At 42.9% G+C, this 21,686-nt stretch overlaps 1 protein-coding gene across 1 annotated transcript in view; it reads right to left on the reverse strand.

The window, feature by feature from the left end:
• Positions 1–233: 233 nt before the first annotated feature.
• PRTFDC1 (phosphoribosyl transferase domain containing 1) overlaps positions 234–21,686 on the reverse strand; it is a 76,506-nt gene continuing 55,053 nt past the window's right edge. The window contains exons 9-10 of the mRNA XM_077490988.1: positions 19,036–19,112; positions 234–422 (exon numbers count right to left, since the gene is read on the reverse strand). Of these exons, the coding sequence (XP_077347114.1) occupies positions 375–422; positions 19,036–19,112 (125 nt within the window). The 3' untranslated portion in view covers positions 234–374. The remainder of the gene's footprint in view (positions 423–19,035; positions 19,113–21,686) is intronic.

Here is a 21,686-nt window from a genome sequence, read left to right on the forward strand (position 1 = left end):
AAAGTGTAATTTCTTCAGTGTTGTCATATGAAAAGATATAATAAAATATTTACAAAAATGTGAGGGGTGTACTCACTTTTGTGAGATAATGTATATCATCTGTGTATTTAACCGTCTACCTGGAGTTCAGCTTTAATTCCAAATCTTTAGTTTTTCATCCATAGTTTCACTTCAGTCCAGTATAACTTTTTTTTCCAAATGGAAACAGTAAATAAAGAAACTCTGAAGCATAACACTACTAAATGGGATTTATTTATACTACAATTAGAATTCGATTTCATTCAATATACTTCCTAAAATAGTCCATACAATCTGCCAAACTGTCACAAATATTTTTTACGTGAAAAAAAAAAAAAAAAAAGCTGAAATGACCGTCACACTTTATATTTTTCTTTGCCGTTTTCACTGATGAGACATATATGCTAGCAAAAAAAAAACAAAAAAAAAAAAAAAAACTCGATTACTCATAAACTTCATAACACACACATTTTAAGGGAAAAAACAATACATGACAATTAGATTCAATCAATTTTAATCTCAGCTCACTAACACAATGTGATGATATATAATAATATACTCAAATATACTCATGTCACAACATCTTTTAACCATACAGTTCTATATACCGTTATTTTTGATTTTCTAGATGTTGGTGAAGTGCCCTTGTGTTCGCTTTAATATGGCATCATGAGCAAACCATCTGCAGTGTAGGAAAATAGTTCAAGCTTGGCTGACAACTAAGCCTGTGTTGTTTTATCTGGGTCAGGTGAGTGATTCAGGGAGGGCTGGATGACTCAAAGTCAGCATCTCTGAGACCTTCCCCTACTTATGGAACTTGCTGGAAACTTCCAGAAGAATGGGAGTGGAGATGAGAAGGTACTGCCTGGAGAATTTAGGAGGGCCCTGACCAATCCCCAACAGATGAGTTGGCAGGCCCCCCTCAAATTCTCAGAGTCCGTCCAACTGGGGAAGTGGAGTTAAGGTGGAATCTGGAGATGGAGTGTTAGGAGGCTGTCGGAGACCCTTGGGGGTAACCCCCTGGGGGGGAGCGAACCTCGAGTCTGGGCAGGGGCGTAACTATAGGGGGTGCAGCAGTTGCGACCGCAACCGGGCCCTGTGATGCAGGGGGCCCATGCAGCCCCCTCTACATATGGCCGGCAGCAGCATAGGCAGCTAGGGGTACCAGTGCACCATGCACACGGGTGGCTGGAAGCGGAGGGTGACTAGCAGAGCTCCATGCTCTACTAACGCACTGGCTGCTCTTTAGTTGTGCATTCCCCGCATGACCTGTGTCCTCAGAGTACCCCTCTCCTGCTCCATGCATTGCCGCTAGGTCCGATGTCTGTTCTCCCCAACCAGTGGTGGAACTACAGGGCTCACAAAGGTCATACCTGTGACCACGCCCTGGAGCTCCACTGCCGGACTCGGAGGGAAGGGCCCTGGCTGGGGTTCAGGGGGCCCTTCATGGTTTCTTGCATCGGGGCCCTGAAGGTTCTAGTTACGCCACTGGGTCTGGGAGATTGGTTGCGGAAGGGACCCTCTTCACGACACACAGGGGTGTCCTGAACGGAGGCACAGGAGGACACCATAAGAACACTGCTGGGCAAATCTCCAGGGAGGAAGACAGCCAGGTGGCTCTTCAGTGAGAAAGTCAGGAGGACTGAAAGGGTATCCTGAGCAGTCTGGGATGGACCTAAAGTCAAGCTGGGAGAACTGTGGAAGACTAGCCAGGAGGGCTAGTAAAAGGGGCAGCTGCAGCCAGGTGAGCTAGCAGTGCCTGAAGAGGTGGTGCTGGGATCAGTAGTAACAGGAGAACAGATGGGCACTAGGACTTTTCTACACTAACAAGGGGCCTGCTGTCCCTGCCTGCCTGTTTTTTTTTTCCATCAATCTGACTGAGCCTTTTTTCAGATCACCTAACAGTGTCAGCTGGTCTTGAGAGTTGTAGTGTTGCAATCAAGATTTGTGCAGGAGGAAGAGGAGAAGTGTATATACGGACTATATATATATATATATATATATATATATATATATATATAGTTGTGTCTCTGAAGAGTTTGTTTGCTAAAAGTGAAGTGGATATCCCATAATGTCCCTATCCAAGGTTAGTCCCTTCAATATAAAAAAAAACAGATCTCTCCATAAAGAGTACCTGTCACATGCCTATTGCTGTCACAAAGGATGTTTACAGCAATAAAAGTGATATATATAAAATTTAAATAAATGAATTTATAGCGACAGTGTAAAAATATAAACAAACTATTTAAAAAGTTCCCCCACCTCTCTGTGCTCGCGCACAAAGGTGAACGCACACATCGGTCCCACATGCACGCAAACAGCGATCATCCCACACAAGGGGAGGTATCACCAGGAATGTCGGAACATGGGCAGCAATTCTAGCACCAGACCTCTTGTGTAAATCTAAAGTGGTAACTTGCAAAGGCTTTTAAAGTGTCGCCTATGGATAGTAAAATTTACGTTGTTTGTTGCCGTTGCACAGGCATGCAACATTTTTTTAAGTGTGAAATGTTTGCTTTCTATTTGCTCGGCATAACATCTCATCTTTTATATTTTACTAAGAAATTGGGATATGTGTTGTGTTTTTTTTTCATTGCAATTCAAAAAAGTAAATTCTTTACAAAAGAATTGCGTTTGAAAAAATGCTGAGAAAATACCGTGTAACATTAAAAAAAATGTAAAACCCATCAATTTATTCTCTAGAGCCTCTGCTACAAACATATATAAATGTTTGGAGGTTCTAATAAATTTTCTAGCAAAAAATACTGATTGTTACATGTAAACAAAAAGTGCCAGAAAAGGCCTGGTCTTACAGTGGCTGAACTCCAAGCATATGTAAAAACACAATTGAATGCAGTTATGTATTTATTAAAAATTATTATTAAATGCATATGTACCGGAATCTCTCTTATTTGCCTTCTCTCTTCCCCGGTACAGACTGGAGAGGGAGTGGCAGCACTTGGAGTCAATCAGCTTCTGCTGCATGCTGACAGAAGGAGCATAGCTCCCAACTGTCCCTGATTTCGAGGCACTGTCCCTGATTTGGAACAAAGTCCCTCTTTCCCCCTCATTTTGGTCTGATCTATATAGTTGTATATAAAATGCACTTTTTATCTTTCAAAAAGTGTTTCCCAGTGCTAAACCTTTCATCCAAATTATACATTTCTGCATTTGTAAATTTTAAAAGCCAATATAAAAGGAACAGTAGTGGTAAAAAAAGTCCCTCGTGGATTTAGTTAACATTTTTTTGGTTAAGTGACAGGTGTGTGTCATATGCCTACATACATTTGCTAGTAAGTGTCCCTCATTCCCATGTTAAAATGTTATGAGGTATGGAAGGAGGGTGAGCAGATTTAGCAGAACTGCTGCTCCTTCGTTGTCCAATCAGCAGGCTGCAGACAGAAAAATGAAACCACTGTATTCCTTAAAGAACACAGAAAGTGGTGGTGTACTCTTGGCTATACTGTTTGGCAGATATTTATAAAAAGTACAGAAATTCTTAGGCAGATGAGACTGTTCATACATGTGTATTTCTGCTGCGTATTTAGTGATTTTCCTGGAATTAGGACAATAGGGGACAAGAGGAGGCCGTCATCAAGACTGTAATTCAGGGCCAGATCTAGAATATCTGATATGGGGGTTCAGTAGTAAAAAAAGTGAACATTGTGTGTCACTGACAGTCTGTCACACAGCAGACATCCCAACCTGCAAAAACTCATTTTAGGGAGGTTTTGCGCCGCCACTGAAACCCCCCCCAATTAAAACGCAGCCTCGCCGCGCCCATAATTGCAGCCTTACCGTGCCCATAATCGCAGCCTCACCATGCCCAAAATTGCAGCCTCACTGTGCCAATTATTAAAGTATTACCGAGCCCATAATCGCAGCCTTACTACGGTCAGTGCCTGGATTACACACAGCAGGCACCCCCGCTGTGTCTCAGAATTCAGTGTGCAAACTTTGGCGCGCTGTGACAAAAGTCCGGACCTCCTCCTAGACCAGCTCGTGTGATAGACGCAGTGTTCTGTCTATCACACAAGCTGGTCTAGGAGGAGGGCGGGACTTTTGTCACAGCGTGGCCAAAGTTTTTTTTTACACTCCGCTCCGACCGCTGTGTGTGACTGACGTAGTGGAGGAGGAGGAGGGAGAGGAGCGCCTCCTTTCACTCAGCCACAGCCAGAGCACTCCGAGCATCCATACTTCATTCGGCCGCTCGGGCTGCTCTGTCTGTGGCTGAGTGACAGGCGCAGCCGGGAGATCGCCCAGCACTCGCGGGGGACCGGGAGCCCGCACCCGTGACTCGTGGGAGAGTTGAGATGTCTGACACAGTGTGATAGAAATGCAAAGCCCACACAAGCACCCCTGTAGATCCAGGCCTGCTGTAATTAATGTCAGATTTTAGTAATGCTTAAAAGCAACTGAAGAGTAGAGTTCTCCCTAAACAGAAGGCATTGAATAGTTAACCCTCCTGTCTTCTGTGCTAGTGATCTCTGCAGGAGTGAAGTGATCCTGCCTACTAAAGCATACCTCCCAACTTTTTGAGATGGGAACAAGGGACACTTATTAGAAAAAGTATGTAGGAATAGAACACACCCCCTGCCACACCCCCTTAAAGGAGAATTATACAAAAATTATTATTAGTTAAACCCACAAGTGCTTTTTTTTTTAAAAAACACTTCTATTCCTTTATATTGCCTTTTGAAATGTACAAATGCAACAAGTTAGAAACTGGATGAAAGGTTTAGCACAGGGAAACTTTTTGATAGCTAAATAGTGCATTTTAAATGCCGGTATATGCAAAGTGAGGGACAAATGAGGAGGAATGAGGGACATTGGGTCTTTGTTCCAAATCAAGGACAGTCCCTCGCAATCAGGGACAGTTGGGAGCTATGCACTAAAGTTTCCATTTTTTTTGTTTGTTTTTGCATTAAAGTAAACTGGCACTTATGGGATTGTCTGATTTCAGGTCCCCTGCTACATTAGGTGGTTTGATCCACCAATCTTAAGCCAATACTGTGTTCTTTCTCTACTAATGTGGGGCCAATGGATTAAACCATCGAGCACAGCAGGGGGGCAGGAATCTGACTCTCCTGGAAGTGTCAGATTCTGCAGGATGTTCAGCTGGTAGATCATCTTGCAGAGATCCTTAGTGCAATGAGCAAAAGCATTAGGTATTCAATGTCATCTTTGTAGAGGCCAATTGTTTTGTAATTTATTTTAGCTTAGATGCTTAAACCCCACCTCTAACACTTGCCCTAGCACTTAAAAAACAAAGTCAGAACTTTGCATATTAATGTGTTTTTGCACCACCTTATTGAATTATCTGGAAAATAGTGTAAAATGAAACCAGCTTAGATAGAAACAAACTGTACTTGGGAAAATTAAATTCAACACCTCGTGGTGATTATTAGATCAGTAACGAGTTATAGACCTAATCTTCCCACTTGCATTTGGTTTCCAAGGCGATTCATGGATGTCTTCACTCGGCATCCTAATTAATGAAATCATCCTAACGTGCAGATTGCAGCACTGGATTATTTTTATCCCTTGTGTTTTGTGGATCTGAAACAATGCAAGAACTGGGAAAACCTACCAAAAGGCAGGAGCTAAAATAGCTAAAAATAAAATCAGTATGTCATTTATTATACCCAATGCCTTGAACTTCTTCATGTACTAACCAAGATTGGGTCATATTTTTATTAGGCTACATTCACAGTTTGTATGCAGCCATGGACACCCGCCTGCTAGAATCAGTAGCTTCTTGCCAGTGGCTGTAAATACTGCCTGCACACAGCGTGTGTGACCAGCAGCGGCTGTCAGATACATACACTATACACATAGTTACATAGTCTGGTTGAAAAAAGACACAAGTCCATCTAGTTTAACCAATAAAAATGAAAAAGAAAAAAAAAAAAAAAAGAAAATCATAGAATCTGATATACACAATCCTATACCCACAGCTGATCCAGAAGAAGGCAACAAACCCCAGCATATCATTGGCAAGTGGCATTGCTGTTCACATGTAACTTGTAGTAAAAAAAAAAAAATATCGCAACAAGCGTTTATTGATTGCTTTGCGCAAAAGTTATATTGTTTACAAAATATGGGATAGTTTATGGCATTTTTATTAATAATTTTTGAAGGGGGATGGGGACTGTGTAGGGAAAATAACAGATAGCTGCTCATACTCTGTATGAACAGATGATCTGTCAGTTCACACCTCAGATAACCGGAAACTGCGTTTACACACACACAGCTCCCGGTACGCCATGTGCCCCGAGTGATCGCGGGAGCCCGGCGGTGAGCAAGTGGGGGGGCGTGTGCCCCCTAGTGGCTGTTTATGTTACCGACATAACATAACGGCGATTCGCACATCCGATGCCATGTTGCCGCAGTACAACTGCGGCAGCTGGTCGGCTAGCGGTTAAAGTCAACCTTTTCTTTTTTAAATAACAAACATGGCATGCTTACCTTCTCTGTGCAATGGTTTTGCACAGAACTGCCCCAATCCTCCTCTTTTTGGGTCCCCTTCCGGTGCTTCTGGCCCCTCCTTCCTGCCAATTGCCCTCAGGGCAAGCAGCTTGCAATGGGGGCACCCATGCAGGCTTGCTCTAAAAGGTGTCATCTCTGCGTGTCCATTCACACACAAAGCCGCGACTTCACTCTACCCCCCACCTCATTGGCTCACTAGTTGTGAATGACAGCAGCCAATGGCTCCCGCTGCCGTCTTAGCCAATCAGGAAGGAGAGACCCAGGAGGGCCGAGGCACTGGTGCACATCGCTGGGCTCAGGTATTAGGTGGACTGGGGGGGGGGGGGGGGGGCTGCTACGCAGAGAAGGATTTCTTACCTTCATGCATAAAATGCATGGAAGATTAAAACTTTCAGCCTTTACAGACACTTTAAATCCTTCTTCTGTAAACTTTTGTTACCTTGCACCCAAAGCAGCATGGACTGAATACTAATAGGCCCATGCTGAAAACAAACAGCATTAGCTCCTAAGAATACTTTGAAGAGATTTGAGATATTTAAAAAGGTATAAACAAAGATCATACATAAAAAAATGGATATTCATTAAAGGGAATTGCTCATAAAACATCTGATGTAAGCAGCAGATCTTAGATCCCCCGCCTGCATACTTGTGGCGAATGACCTCAACTTTATCAAGAATGAGATTGCCTTGAAACTAGTATGAGGCCTGCAAGTCAGAGGATGGGAGCATCCATCAAAGACTAGGACAGGTATTTGGCTTTGTGACAGACATATTCCCCAACAGTCATGGATATAGTGAAAACTTTGAACTACAAATTACATTACACCTACCAATATTACTAAAGTGTAGCAAGTAAAAAAAAAATAAAAATAAATAAAATAAAACTCCCAGTAATGCTATTACTAGGCTGCAAGCTAGAGGGCGCTCTAATGATTTGTAGTGTGACTTCAGGAGACTGAAACCAACAAGCTCACTTTAAAGAGGAACTGCAGTCTGCTCTCAATTTATAAAAAAAAACATCTTTGCCATTCTGAAGTTTCCCTCCAACCACTTTGCATATTATTTAATATATATTGTGATTCTGTACTTGCCAAATATACTCAGAAATCTCCCTCCACTGAGTCTGGCTGCAGCCATTTTAACTGTGGGCAGCTGAAGCTGCTGCCTGTTCACTTTCTGGATTTACAAAGACACAAAAGCACACCTCTAGCTCTGCAGCTCTCATTGGCCCTCTTATGACTCATCCCCCCTCCCCAGTGTTGCCAACCGCCCATTAATTTATGGGCAGCCTGTAAATTTAAGCCCACATTCGGGCTGCCCATGAATGTCCGTTACGGTCGCTGCTGCCCGTAAAAAGATGGCTGTGAACCGACCATGCAACTGCGCATGCACCGTTCTAAAGTCGGCAGAGCTTGGGAAAGCTTGTACATGCTCGGCTGGTGTAATGGTGCTGCCTGGCTCCATTTTTGAATAGAAGTCAGTCCACTCGTTCATGGCGGTGCCGCAGCGCACCGTGCACTCACCACAGCAGAGGAGGAGCCGAGGAGGGGTGAGGAGAGTGATACTGTTTGAGGGGGGATATCAAAAAGGGGACAAAGGAGGACATTACTGGGGGGGGGGGGGGGGGCGGGTGTTGAAGCCATGCAGGAACAGAGGAGGACACTGATGTGTTGTCCTGTGGAGAGGTAAAAGGACACGGGAGGAGGACACACTGATGAGGAGAGGTAATATGAAGGTGGACAGAGGAGAAAGCTACTGTGAGGGGGTGAGGAGGAAACTACCATGTCCACAGCCTGTCCACCTCCTGTATCATGTCCGCAGCCTCCGACCATCTCTTGTCTTTTATCATGTCTGCAGTTTCTGAGGGGGGAGTCTGGAGAGAAGTCAAGAGTGGGAGCTCCGCCTGGATGGGGGTCATAGGAGGAGTCAGACATCTGTGGACTGTGGAGAGGAGACTATAGAATTAAACAAGAGCTGCCAAGCTGGAGCTCTGCATGGTGCACCTGAGAGGAGGTCAGTGACAGCGCCACCAGGCCAGTCTGGGGGGGGGTTGCTGATGTAAGGGGGAGTGAATACAATAAGGATATAAAAGTTCTCCCCTATATTAGTAACCTCCCCCCCTTACCTTAGTGTATTCACTTTATTATTAGTCTCTACGAGAGAGAGAAGAGAGAAGAAGAAGAGAGAGAAGAGAGAGAAGAGAGAGAAGAGAGAGAAGAGAGAGAAGAGAGAGAAGAGAGAGAAGAGATGCATGATGTCATAAGCCTAGGCTTTTTACCAGAAAACAGGAAGTGGACTATATAAGGTATTTACTGGCAGAAAAAAAATATTTTACTATCCAAAGTTAAAACAACAAGGGCAGAAGATTTAATAGATGGAAAGTTGAAAAAATAACCGAAGGTCCGCTTTGAATTTGGAAAGCAAGTGAGCAACAGTGTTTTGTCTCTCCTGTTTGATACAGCTTATGCCGCGTACACACGACCAGACTTTGAGGGACTAGGTCCGACGGTCTTTCCGACGGACTTTCGGCTGAGTTTCCGATGGACTTTCCGAATGAACGGACTTGGCCACACACAATCACACCAAAGTCCGACGGATTCGAACATGATAATGTACGACCGGACTAGAATAAGGAAGTTCATAGCCAGTAGCCAATAGCTGCCCTAGCGTCCGTTTTTGTCCGTCGGACTAGCATGCACACAAACAGATTTCTTGGTCCGGCGGAGTTCCGGTGGGAAAATTTAAAACATGTTCCATTTCTAAAGTCTGATGGATTTTTGGTAAGCAAAAGGTCCGATGGAGCCCACACACACACACACACGATTGAATTGTCAGACGGACTCGTTACATTGGACCTTTGCTGTCAAAAAGTCCGGTGGTGTGTATGTGGCATTAGTCACACTTTGTTTATGCCATCTTTGTTCAGCTTTGTGTTTATTCTGACATTCACTTTCTCCATTAGTATCTTATATGTTAGTACTGGTAACTCGCTAATACAAATTGATGTGCTTTTCCATGTGGTCTGCGCTACTACTAAAGAAAGAATGAATTCTATGCATTAAGATAAAAAAACCTTCTGTGTGTAGCAGCCCCCCCCCCCCAAATATTTATCTAAGCCCCATATCTTTCCAGCAATGTTGCATGAGAGCCTCGGCTGTCCAAGACTCTCCCTCATGATTGGCTGAGACACAGCAGCAAATGCCATTGGCTCCCGTTGCTGTCAAAGTCAGTGAGCCAATGAGTATCGCATCTATACAGGGACTTTTTTTTTCCCGCACTGGAATCGGATCACATGGGTGTTCTCACCCATGTGATCCGATTCCAGTGCAGGAAAAAAAAAAAAAAGTCCCTGTACTTTTTTTTATGCAAATCCAATGCAAATTCAGCCATACAACTGTATCGCTGAACTCTCACTGTACAGCCATCGCGTGTGATCGGCACCACAGTGTGGGTGCGAATCACATGCGATGTCTGACATCACACAAGTGTGAACCAGGTCTGATATTTAAGGTTGAATGTTTGTCATCCCTTACACTCATATCACCAATAATCTTCTAACATTAGCAGTCATCAGGAACCTACATCCTTGGAAGTCAGTCAAAAGCACCTTTCACGTGAAGGGGCAGATTGACCTATGATTGGTTGATATGGCTTTCTGCACACCACTGCCAGGGATGCCAATTCAAAATTTGACAGCCGTGCACAGCACCGACTGGATACAGACTAACAAAGGCAGCCTGAATGCAGGATAGGTGCCTGCGCCTTTCTGAATGTCGCCTGTGGATGTCAAACGTTCCGCATTTTTACTGATACATTACCATGATCCTATTGAACTATGCACACAGATAACATGGTTTAAGTATTGTCAGCAGTACTTTGTAAATAACACTAATTCATGGGTGACAATAGTTTAGGAGGTTAGAATCACATTATGGGGAGCTCTGTGATATAGAAAGCATTTCACGCTATTTGGTGCCGTGTTTGACAAGAACCAAATATTTTTTTTTAACTGAGTTTAAGTTTAGATGTATAATAAACATTATAAATCACAGGAAATATAATGCATATTTTGCAGTCAGAATTTTTCTACAGACAGGGCCAGTTCATACCAGAACATGATGTTGGAAAGATGTGTTCCCGTGCATGTTTCCTGCACTGTGGGTAAAACGCACTGTGATTTGTGGGTGCCAATACATTGTTAATGGCACCCCAAATGCAAATCTCAAATCCAACACATTTGTTGCAGTGCAATTTGCAGCCCATTCAAATTAATAGGCTGCCATATCGCGATTCTAGTGTGAACTGACCCTTAACCTCCCTGGCGGTATGATTATTTCAGATTTTTGATGCTCAAAGTGGTACAATTGTTTTGCATGGAGATTTGGCATTTTATATTGTAGGCCTGTAATTCTTAGGAATAACTTAACACTTAAATCTGTCCAAACCAGAGTCTAGTAGACATCCCGGGTATGATAAAGTTTGAAACACGGAATCATAAATTATAATATCATAAATAATTATAAATAATTATAAAAATAATTTAATAAAAATGATTCAATAATGTAATCAGATCAAAAACACTGAAATTTTCTCACTTGCAGAATTGTCGCTGTCATTACTTTCAGTGTTCAATAATGAATCCCGGGGAAATCCGTCATCACTCAATTCTGCGAGTGATTCTAATTTATTATCGCTGTTTTCTAGCTGGTCTAAATCCGCTGATGTAAAGGGACGGTTTTGGTTGCTATGGACAATCTCCAGTTTCCAGGCAGAAAGAACAGTATTTATAATATAAAACTGCATGCAGGGCACTGGAGAAACCACTAGGGATGTGAAATTATTTCATACTGTAATTTAATCTGTAAGATTACAGTGTACTGTATGTATAGTGTGTTCTTCACTTTTTGAATTTGGCGCCGTGCTCCGTCCCCATGCGTCACAATGCTCGCAGGGAACGAAACTTGGCTCTGTGATGAATCGAGTGGAGACACAGCCGTCGCACACTGCGGGGAGACATCGCAGGATCCTGGGGAAAAGGCAAGTAAGCTGTATTCTGCGATGCGATTCTGAGTGTGGCTTGGGGTTACCGCTTTTGGTACTGAAAATCCACCCCGAGCCACACTTAGGAATACCTTCAGGGAGGCTAAAAAAAAGAAATCCAGGTATGGATATATTATAGTCACACTGATCCAGCTTGGACCAATGTAAATACTGTGTGTATAGTGGGTATAGAAAAGAATCGCCCCCCGTTTAAAATAATGACATTTTGTTGCTTTGCAGCCTGAAATTAAGACAGAAACTGTTTTTGTTTTATCCAGCTGTATTTACTAGTGCAACTTATAACAGCCAAGTGAAAATTATAATTTTAACATGTCAGAAAAAATAAAAATTCAAAAACAGAATCACTGAGTTGGAAAAAGGATCACCATCTTGTGTCAGTATTCAGTATTTTATTGGACTACCTTTTGCTTAAATTACAGCCTTTAGTATATTGGTATTTGTCTCTACTAACTTTGCACATCTAGACTTTGCAATATTTGTCCACTCTTCTTTGCAGAACAGTTCAAGTTCAGTTACATTTGATTGTGACCGTTTGTGGACTGTAGTGCGCAGAAGTTATTTCACAAATTTTTCATGGGGTTTAAAGTGGTTGTAAACCCTTACACACCACTTTTACCTACAAGTAAGCCTATGATTAGGCTTACCTGTAGGTACCGTGAATATCTCCTAAACTTGCACCGTTTAGGAGATATTCACTATATCAGCATGTGCCGACATAATCAGCACATGCGCACTGAAGATATGGCTCGCTCGTGACGATTCTCCAGGTGCATTGCCATTACTGGTGGCTCCTGCGCGTATGTGTGGGAGTGATGTCATCTCGGCTCCGGGCCAATCACAGCGGTGTGCGGGACCGCTGCGGGGGTTTCGATCTAAGGTAAGCACTTTATAATGAGCTAGTATGCTATGCATACTAGCTCATTATACCTTTGTTTTGCAGTTTTTTTGTTTTTTTTTCCAATGGGTTTACAACCACTTTAAGTCTGGACTCTGACTAGGCCATGCAAGGACATCCACCTTTTTCTCCTTCAACCACTGTGTGGTCATTTTTGCTGTGCATTTTTTCGTTCCCCATGACTAAGTCACTCTTTGACAAAACGTACGTCGGGGGGAGACGTGCTGACGTCATTGCTGTCTAGAACAGGTCTTTGCAAGCCGGCCGGCAGTTCTTTTACAAGCTTTTATTGTGTCCATTTATGTAAGTGCAATATTTTCTTAATATATTAAATAGTTTTTTACTGGTTCACACTATGACGAGTTCCGTCTTTTCATTGAGATTATCACCGTTGGGTGCTGATCTACCGATCGAATTGCGATCTCTGGGTTTGACCTTTTTACATCCATAGCCAACTTCTGCCATTGTCGGTCTGATGTCTGGAGGGCGATTCCACAATACAAGGTTCTCACTGCTTACCTTCTGGTAAGCGCATATGCTGTGTGGTGGAGGTTCACATATATTGGTGGTTTTGTGGTTTGCACATAAGGATTTTCTACTAAACATCACTTTCACCTACTTCACTGGACTTAGATATTATTCTTCATTGTTTTGAAATATGAGGACTGGTTATTATTATATATTTTTTCACCAGAACACATCATTTATTTCTAATTTAAATTGATTTTAAAATTTGAATTATGATTATGGTCAATTGATGTCACATGGTTTGAATTAATTTGTGTCACGATTTATAATTTCATTGCGCAGCTTTGTCTGCATCTCTGTTTATGTGTTTGTATGTATTTTACAAAGTGCGCTGCAGCTATAGTTTATTTTTAGAATTCATAGGTTTAAGCGCGGTATTTCTTTTTCCATTTTTGCCGTTTGCTTTGGGTCATTGTCATGTTGTAAGGCAAACCTTCTTCCCATTGACAACTTTCTGGTAGTAGGTCAGCAAAATTTCCTCAAGAATTGAATGGTTTTTTGTCCCATCCATTTTCCTTCTATCCTGACAAGTGCTCCAGTCCCTGCGGCAGAGAAACATCCCATAAAAGGATATTCCCATGCTTTATTGTAGGAATGGGGTTACTTCGATGGTGAGCTGTATTGGATTTCTGACAAACATTTCATATTGAGGCCAAAAAATTAAATTGTATTCTCATCTGACCATCTTAAAAAACGCACCTTGAAGTTTCTGAGGGCACATGGAAAAAGGTGTTATGATCAGACGAGACTAAAATTGAATTGCAAAGTCTAGAATTCGGCAAATATTGCAAAGTCTAGATGTGCAAAGTTAGTAAAGACTAAAGGCAGTAACTTAAGCAAAAGGTGGTCCAACAAAATACTGACATAAGGGGGTTGATCCTTTTTTCCAATTCAGTGATTTTTTTTCTGACATGTTGGTGTTACAGTTGTGCTCATAAGTTTACATACCCTGGCAGAATTTATGATTTCTTGGCCATTTTTCAGAGAATATGAATGATAACACAAAAACATTTCTTTCACTCATGGTTAGCGTTTGGCTGAAGACATTTATTATCAAATGTGTTTACTCTTTTTAAATCATGATGGCAACAGAAAGTACCCAAATTACCCTGATCAAAAGTTTACACACCCTGGTGATTTTGGCCTGATAACATGCACACAAGTTGACACAAAGGGGTTTGAATTAAAAAGTAACCATCCTCACCTGTGGTCTGTTTGCTTGTAATTAGTGTGTGTGTATATAAAACATCAATGAGTTTCTGGACTCCAGAGAGACCCTTGTATCTTTCATTCAGTGCTGCACTGACCTTTCTGGATTCTGAGTCATGGGGAAAGCAAAAGAATTGTCAAAGGATCTGCGGGAAAAGGTAGTTGAACTGTATAGAACATGAAAGAGATATAAAAAGATATCCAAGGAATTGAGAATGCCAGTCAGCAGTGTTCAAACTGTAATCAAAAAGTGGAAAATGAGGGGTTCTGTTGAAACCAAACCACGGTCAGGTAGACCAACTAAAATTTTTATCTGCAACTGCCAGGAAAATTGTTCGGGATGCAAAGAAAAACCCACAAATAACTTCAGGTGAAATACAAGACTCTCTGAAAACATGTGTGTGGCCGTTTCAAGATGCACAACAAGGAGGCACTTGAAGAAAGATGGGCTGCATGGTCAAGTCGCCAGTAGAAAGCCATTACTACGCAAATTCCACAAAGTATCCCACTTACAATATGCCAAACAGCACAGAGACCAGCCTCAAACCTTCTGGCACAAAGTAATTTGGAGTGATAAGACCAAAATGGAGCTTTTTGGCCACAACCATAAACACTACATTTGGAGAGGAGTCAACAAGGCCTATGATAAAAAGGTTCACCATTCCTACTGTGAAACACAGAGGTGGATTGCTGATGTTTTGGGGATGAGCTACAAAAGGCACAGGAAATTTGGTCAAAATTGATGGCAAGATGAATACAGTATGTTATCAAAAAATACTGGAGAAACATTTGCATTCATCAGCCAGGAAGCTCCGCATGGGACGTACTTGGACATTCCAACCTGACAATGATCCAAAACACAAGGCCAAGTCGACCTGTCATTGGCTACAGCAGAATAAAGTGAAGGTTCTGGAGGGGCCATCTCAGTCGCCTGACCTCAATTTCATTGAGTCACTCTGGGGAAATCTCAAACGTGCATTTCAAGCAAGACAGCCCAAGAATTTACAGGTACTGGAGGCTTTTTGCCAGGAGGAATTGGCAGCTTTACCATCTGAGAAGATAAAGAGCCTCATCCACAAATACCACAAAAGACTTCCAGCTGTGATTGATGTTAAAGGGGGCAATACTCGGTATTAAGAACTGGGGTATGTAAACTTTTGATCAGGGTCATTTGGATAGTTTCTGTTGCTATTGTGATTTAAAAAGAATAAACACAGTTGATTGATAATAAATGGCTTCAGCCAAACACTAACCATGAGTGAAAGAAAAAAGTTTTTTGTGTTATTCATATTCTCAGAAAAATGGCAAAGATAATTTAAATTCTGCCAGGGTATGTGAGCTTAAGAGCACAACTGTATATCTTTCACTTGTATATTATATGTTGCACTAGTAAATTCAGCCAGATAAAACAAAAACTATGTCTGTCTTCATTTCAGGCTGCAAAGCAACAAAATTTGGTCATTTTAAAGGGGGGCGATTCTTTTCAATACGCACTGTATGTGCCATACCTGTCTAATGCCCTTGGAAGTCACTGAATAGACACTACTACTCCAGTGATCTCAACTTGCTTCCGGGTTCTATGTGGAAACAGCTACTCAACTGCATTCTGAACACAGGAGGTCGGCCGCTTGGCACAGGTGCTTTTCTGCCTCCTCGTAACTTCCTCTGTGAGCTTCTGAACCTCTCCTTTTCACCCCTCACTTCTGTTTGTTTGGATAGAGTATTACACTGCCCTATGCACTCTACAAATCCCATAGTCCATTGTACCTAGTCCTTCTCAGGGGAAATCATACAGAGTGGTTATGTTCCGCTCAGTGGCGTACCGGGGGAGGGGGGGCGGTTCACCCTGGGTGACACACATTTGGGGGGGGGGGTTAGTCACTGCTCAGGGACCTTGCACTTTCCCTGTCATTGCAGCTTTGTAAATAGTTGATCAGATCAGCAGCGATGTGGGGGAGGCTGTCTGCAACGGTCATCTTATCAAGTTAGGCTGACCCTTGGGGATGTTCACTCTTCCGAAAGCAGCTGGAGGTGGTGGGTGGGTGCCTCCTCCACTCCTTCTACAGACTCCTCCCCTCAGGCTGACCCCCTCCCACAGCTAAAGAAGAAAAAGGAGGAGAGACCACAGGAGCCCGTGAATCTTCATTACCTGACATGCTGTAAGTGACTGAACAATACACACTGTCACTACATGCAGACTTAACCTGTCTCTATATACCACCCTAATCTGGCACTATATACAACCCTGACCTGGCACTATACACCACACTCACCTGGCACTAGTTACCCACCTAACCTGGCACTGTATACCACCCTAACCTAGCACTATTTACCCACCCTAACCTGGCACTATATACTACCCTAACCTGGCACTATATACCACCCTGACCTGGCACTATATACCACCCTGACCTGGCATTATTTACCACCTAACCTGGCCCTATATAACACCCTAACCTGGCACTATATACCACCCTTACCCAGGCCTGTACTGGCCATCGGGACTACCGGGAGTTTCCCGGTGGGCCGATTGGCTCAGTGGGCCGGTTGTCAGTGTGTCACTGACTCACTAAACTTCTCTCTCCGTGTCTGCATTGTGTTATAATAACTCTGGCTGGCTCCGCTCCTGCACCCGGCGGCGGCGGCACACAGACACCATCATCGTGATGCTGCCACTCAATTGTAACTCCCCCTAACATTACGGCCTCCTTGTCCTGGCGCCGTGACGTCACTCACGGCCGGGGAGGGGGAGGCTGGCAGATACAGGAGGAGCGTAGCGAGCGGCTGCCCAAGCTCAGCTGCCTGCAAGACTGCAACCAAGGAGCCAGCGCCGCTGAGGAGGAGGAACCTGATAATTCCTTGCAGTGCAGCAAGTCCAGACAGCATCAGATGCTATACGGGATGCAGGCTGCATGATAAGCTGAGTCTATTACTGTCATTATCTGATTTCTGTAATATGCAGCATGGGGGGGGGGTAGGGGTAAATGTACTGCCACTGGTCATGGTAACTGATAAATAATTTAATGCCACTGGTCATGGTAACTGATTATTAAGCAGTTACTGTGACCAGTGGTATTAAATTATTCATCAGTTACCATGACCAGTGGCATTAAATTAATAATTGACCAGCGGCATTCAATTATTAATCAGTTAGCGTAACCAGTGGCATTAATATAAATTTAATGCCACTGGTCACGGTAACTAGTGAATGATTGAATGCCACTGGCCATGGTAACTGATGAATAATTGAATGCCACTGGTCATGGTAACTGATGAATAATTGAATGCCACTGGCCACGGTAACTGATTAATAATTGAATGCCACTGGCCACGGTAACTGATTAATAATTGAATGCCACTGGTCACGGTAACTGATTAATAATTTAATGCCACTGGCCACGGTAACTGGTGAATAATTTAATGCCACTGGTCACGGTAACTGATGAATAATTGAATGCCACTGGCCACGGTAACTGATGAATGATTTAATGCCACTGGCCACGGTAACTGGTGAATAATTGAATGCCACTGGTCACGGTAACTGGTGAATAATTGAATGCCACTGGTCACGGTAACTGATGAATAATTGAATGCCACTGGCCACGGTAACTGATGAATAATTGAATGCCACTGGCCACAGTAACTGATGAATAATTGAATGCCACTGGTCACGGTAACTGATGAATAATTGAATGCCACTGGCCACGGTAACTGATGAATGATTTAATGCCACTGGCCATGGTAACTGGTGAATAATTGAATGCCACTGGTCACGGTAACTGATGAATGATTTAATGCCACTGGCCACGGTAACTTATGAATGATTTAATGCCACTGGCCACGGTAACTTATGAATGATTTAATGCCACTGGCCACGGTAACTTATGAATGATTTAATGCCACTGGTCACGGTAATTGATGAATAATTTAATGCCACTGGCCACGGTAACTGATTAATAATTTAATGCCACTGGCCACCATAACTGATTAATAATTTAATGCCACTGGTCACGGTAACTGATCAATAATTTAATGCCACTGGTCACAGTCACTGATATATGAATTTGCTAGTGCCACTGTTGGTCATGGTCACTGATGAATGAATTTATGGCCACTGGTCATGGTCACTGATGAATGAATGTACTGCCACTGGTAGCCATGGTCACTGATGAATTAATGTACTGTCTCTGCTGGTCATGATCACTGATGATGAATGAATGTACTGCCACTGGTCACTGATGCATTAATGACCACTGGTATAACTGTTTTCCTTATTTATGACACCTGCCATTGAACGGAGTGTAACTTACACATTTAATGCTAAAGGCGTCTGTTATGTTGGAATGCATATTTTTCTCTAAATAATAAAAAAAAAGCTGTTTATACTTACAGTGAAATAATTTAACTTTTTTTTTTTTTTTCCACCATTGCGTATAGTTTATATACTGTTTTTGCGTGTGTTTGCAAAATGTGGGCCGGTCTGGATGAAGTCCAGGACCAAATTTTTGTCCCAGTCCAGCCCTGCCCTTACCTGGCACTATATACCACCCTAACCTGGTGCTAGATCACCTAATCTGCCAGTATATTACCCTAATGTCACTTGACATTGACATGTGGTGCGCTGCCCATCTGGGGGGGGGGGGGGGCGTGCCAGATATAGGATCCACCCCAGGTGCTAAATGCTCTAGGTACGTCCCTGGTTCCTATATACATTTCCTGATTGTAATTTACAATATTGACTCATAAAATAGGCAGTGATTAAAAAGATGACAGATCTTTGTGCTTTGACTGTAATGATCACTCTTCTGTTGGCAGTGTACTGTCAGCATACTCACATGGAGATCTCGGAAGTGTTCGTTGTAGTCCAGTGCATAACCAACTACAAATTTATTCGGAATTTCAAACCCCGTATCTGCAAACACAAAGCATTAATTTTAATTCCATTCAAAATCACCGTCAAAATAAATCACTATTTTATCACTCTGTAAGAAATCAGTTCCACAAAGTGGAAAACTGACATTTTGTTCCATATTTATTTGTATGTAGATTCTCTCATAGAGGTAACATTCTCAGAGGGCCAAGTTGGCTAGACTGTAAGCTCTAACAAGGGCCTTCTGATTCCTCCTGTATTAAATTGTATTGTAACTGTACTGAATGCTTTCATGTTGTAGAACATGTTGGCGCTATACAATTCCTATATAATATTAATAAAATGGCATTTATCCAATCACTGCTCCTCTAGGAAGGCTCGTTACCCTTCAGATGAAGAGTTCCATTTTATCTGTAGAATTTGACAGCAAGCTGCCACCCAGTGGACAAACTGAATAAATACTTCCCATACCGGTACAGAGATAACAAAAATTTCACAGGTATTGCAGTAACCATGGTGTGTGCACGCAGAGAGGATTTAAAAAAAAAAAAAGGGGGTGTTCCACTTACACATGACCTTTGTTTTCTGGTTTGTGGGTACCTTTCTGCTTTCAGTATGTGTTTTTGATAGATATATAGATAGATGGATGATAGCAGAATAAAAGGAAAACTGATGAAATGTACAATTTTTTTTCATGCAACTGCTGCAAATGTTACAACATAATCAGGAAATCAAATTCCTCTTTTAGCTTTGCAGCATCCTTTGTGACCTGCGTGCTAACTGGACAATGAACCAGTTGTGTGATGATCCAAGCCCTGCCCGGCAAGAGCCACACATGCCACGTACAGCTGCTAATCCAAGTGAATGCAAATTAATATGTGTTAAACCCATACCAAGGGGGTCACTTCACTAATGCTTACTGCATACGATAATATGGTCACGTGACTCATTTGCATAAATGATTGCATGCAGTAAAAAAAAAAGTCCAATTCTCATAAAAAACAAAACAATTATGCAGTATTTACATCAAAATGAAAAATGTGCAAACAACAAAATCAAAAAACCACACATGGAATTATCACCACATGAGGTCCCCCCCCCCAATAGCTGGTTGCTAAGGTGCAGGCTGGGAAGTCAGCCGCCACGTCCTTAACAACGGTTGACTTATTAGCTTGTCAGCGTGTACACCTGAAGCTATCCCAATTGCTCGTGTTGTTCTAGTCCTATACCACAGGCAGCTGTAGCAGTTACAGTCGGTGTATTGTGCCCCCTGCACAGTGTACACCTGAAGCTACCCCAATTGGTCATGTTCTTCAGATCCTATACAACAGGCAGGCAGCTGCAGTAATTACAGTCGGTGTACTGTGTCATCTGCACAGTGTGCACCTAAAGCTACCCCAATTGCTGGTGTTCTCATCTCCCTGTGGGCCATTAGTATGTCTGGATGACCAACAAGGAGAGGCAGACAGTCACGAGCCAATAAAAGAGGGCAAGCAGGCTCTGTGTCTAGAGGCAACAGTGCTGGTTTGTGGACGCCGTGCATCCTCATCAGCACGTGGCCATGGGACACGCTTGCCTTATTTTTGGCAGCTGGATGTGTTGAGCCATGTCCTCCTGAGGAGTCCCCCGAACTGTTTGAGCACAGTGTTGGGTACATGCTCCAGGAGGATGCCCAGCTTTTGAAGGTTATGATAATGATACCCAGCTAGAGGAAGGCAGTAGCGTAAGCCCAGAGAGAGGGGATGCCCAAGAAGGACAGCAATCTGGCAGTCATGTTCCACAAGCTGCAGCATACTGCCAGGTTTGCTCCAACGATGAAGAGGGAGGGGATGATGAGGTCACTGACTCCACGTGGGTGCCTGATAGGAGAGAGAAGAAGGAGGAGGCGGCACATCTCCAACGAGGCAGGATGCCTATTGACCTTTAAAATTAGCACTTTTGATTTCGAACGTTCGAGTCCCATAGACTTTAATTGGGTTCTAAAGTTTGCGTGAATTTTCGGTCCGTTCGCAGGTTCTGGTGCGAACCGAACCGGGTGGTGTTCGGCTCATCCCTAGTCAAGAGTATCAGTGTCCTATTGTCCACCGCAATATCGCTGTCCTGCTATAAATCCGTGATGGCCTCCATTATGCTCTATTTGTGGGAAAAATATTTCAAAATTTTATTTGGGTACAGCATTGCATAACGGAGCAATTGGCAGTTAAAGTAACGCAGTGCTGTATCGCAAAAAAAAAAAAATGGCATGGTCATGAAGGGAGGTAAATCTTCCAGAGGTCAAGTGGTTAATGGAGACTGGCATTGCTGGCTTCCCCCCTGAAAATACCAAATGCCTGGGCCAGCTAGCCTTCAAGACAAGCCAGACAATTAGCATTTTCAGGAGCCGACAGTAACAGTTGTTTTCGTATTCCTCTCAGTATCGTTTTCCTATAAGTGAATATATATGTTGACTCAGATTTTGAGCTTTGTGTTAAATCGGAGAGTATCGCCTATTAACACTTCAAAGCTCCAGAATAACAGCAATAAATAGAATATGAAAAGGTGAGCACACGTCGGTAAATGAGGTTTCAGTGAATGGTTATTACTTGCATGCTGTGAAAAGACTTCTGAGCCACGTGT

Source organism: Lithobates pipiens, unplaced genomic scaffold (genome assembly GCF_037356315.1).
Source record: "Lithobates pipiens isolate NorthernLeopardFrog02 unplaced genomic scaffold, aLitPip1_a1.2 Scaffold_19, whole genome shotgun sequence".
Lineage (NCBI taxonomy): Eukaryota > Metazoa > Chordata > Amphibia > Anura > Ranidae > Lithobates > Lithobates pipiens.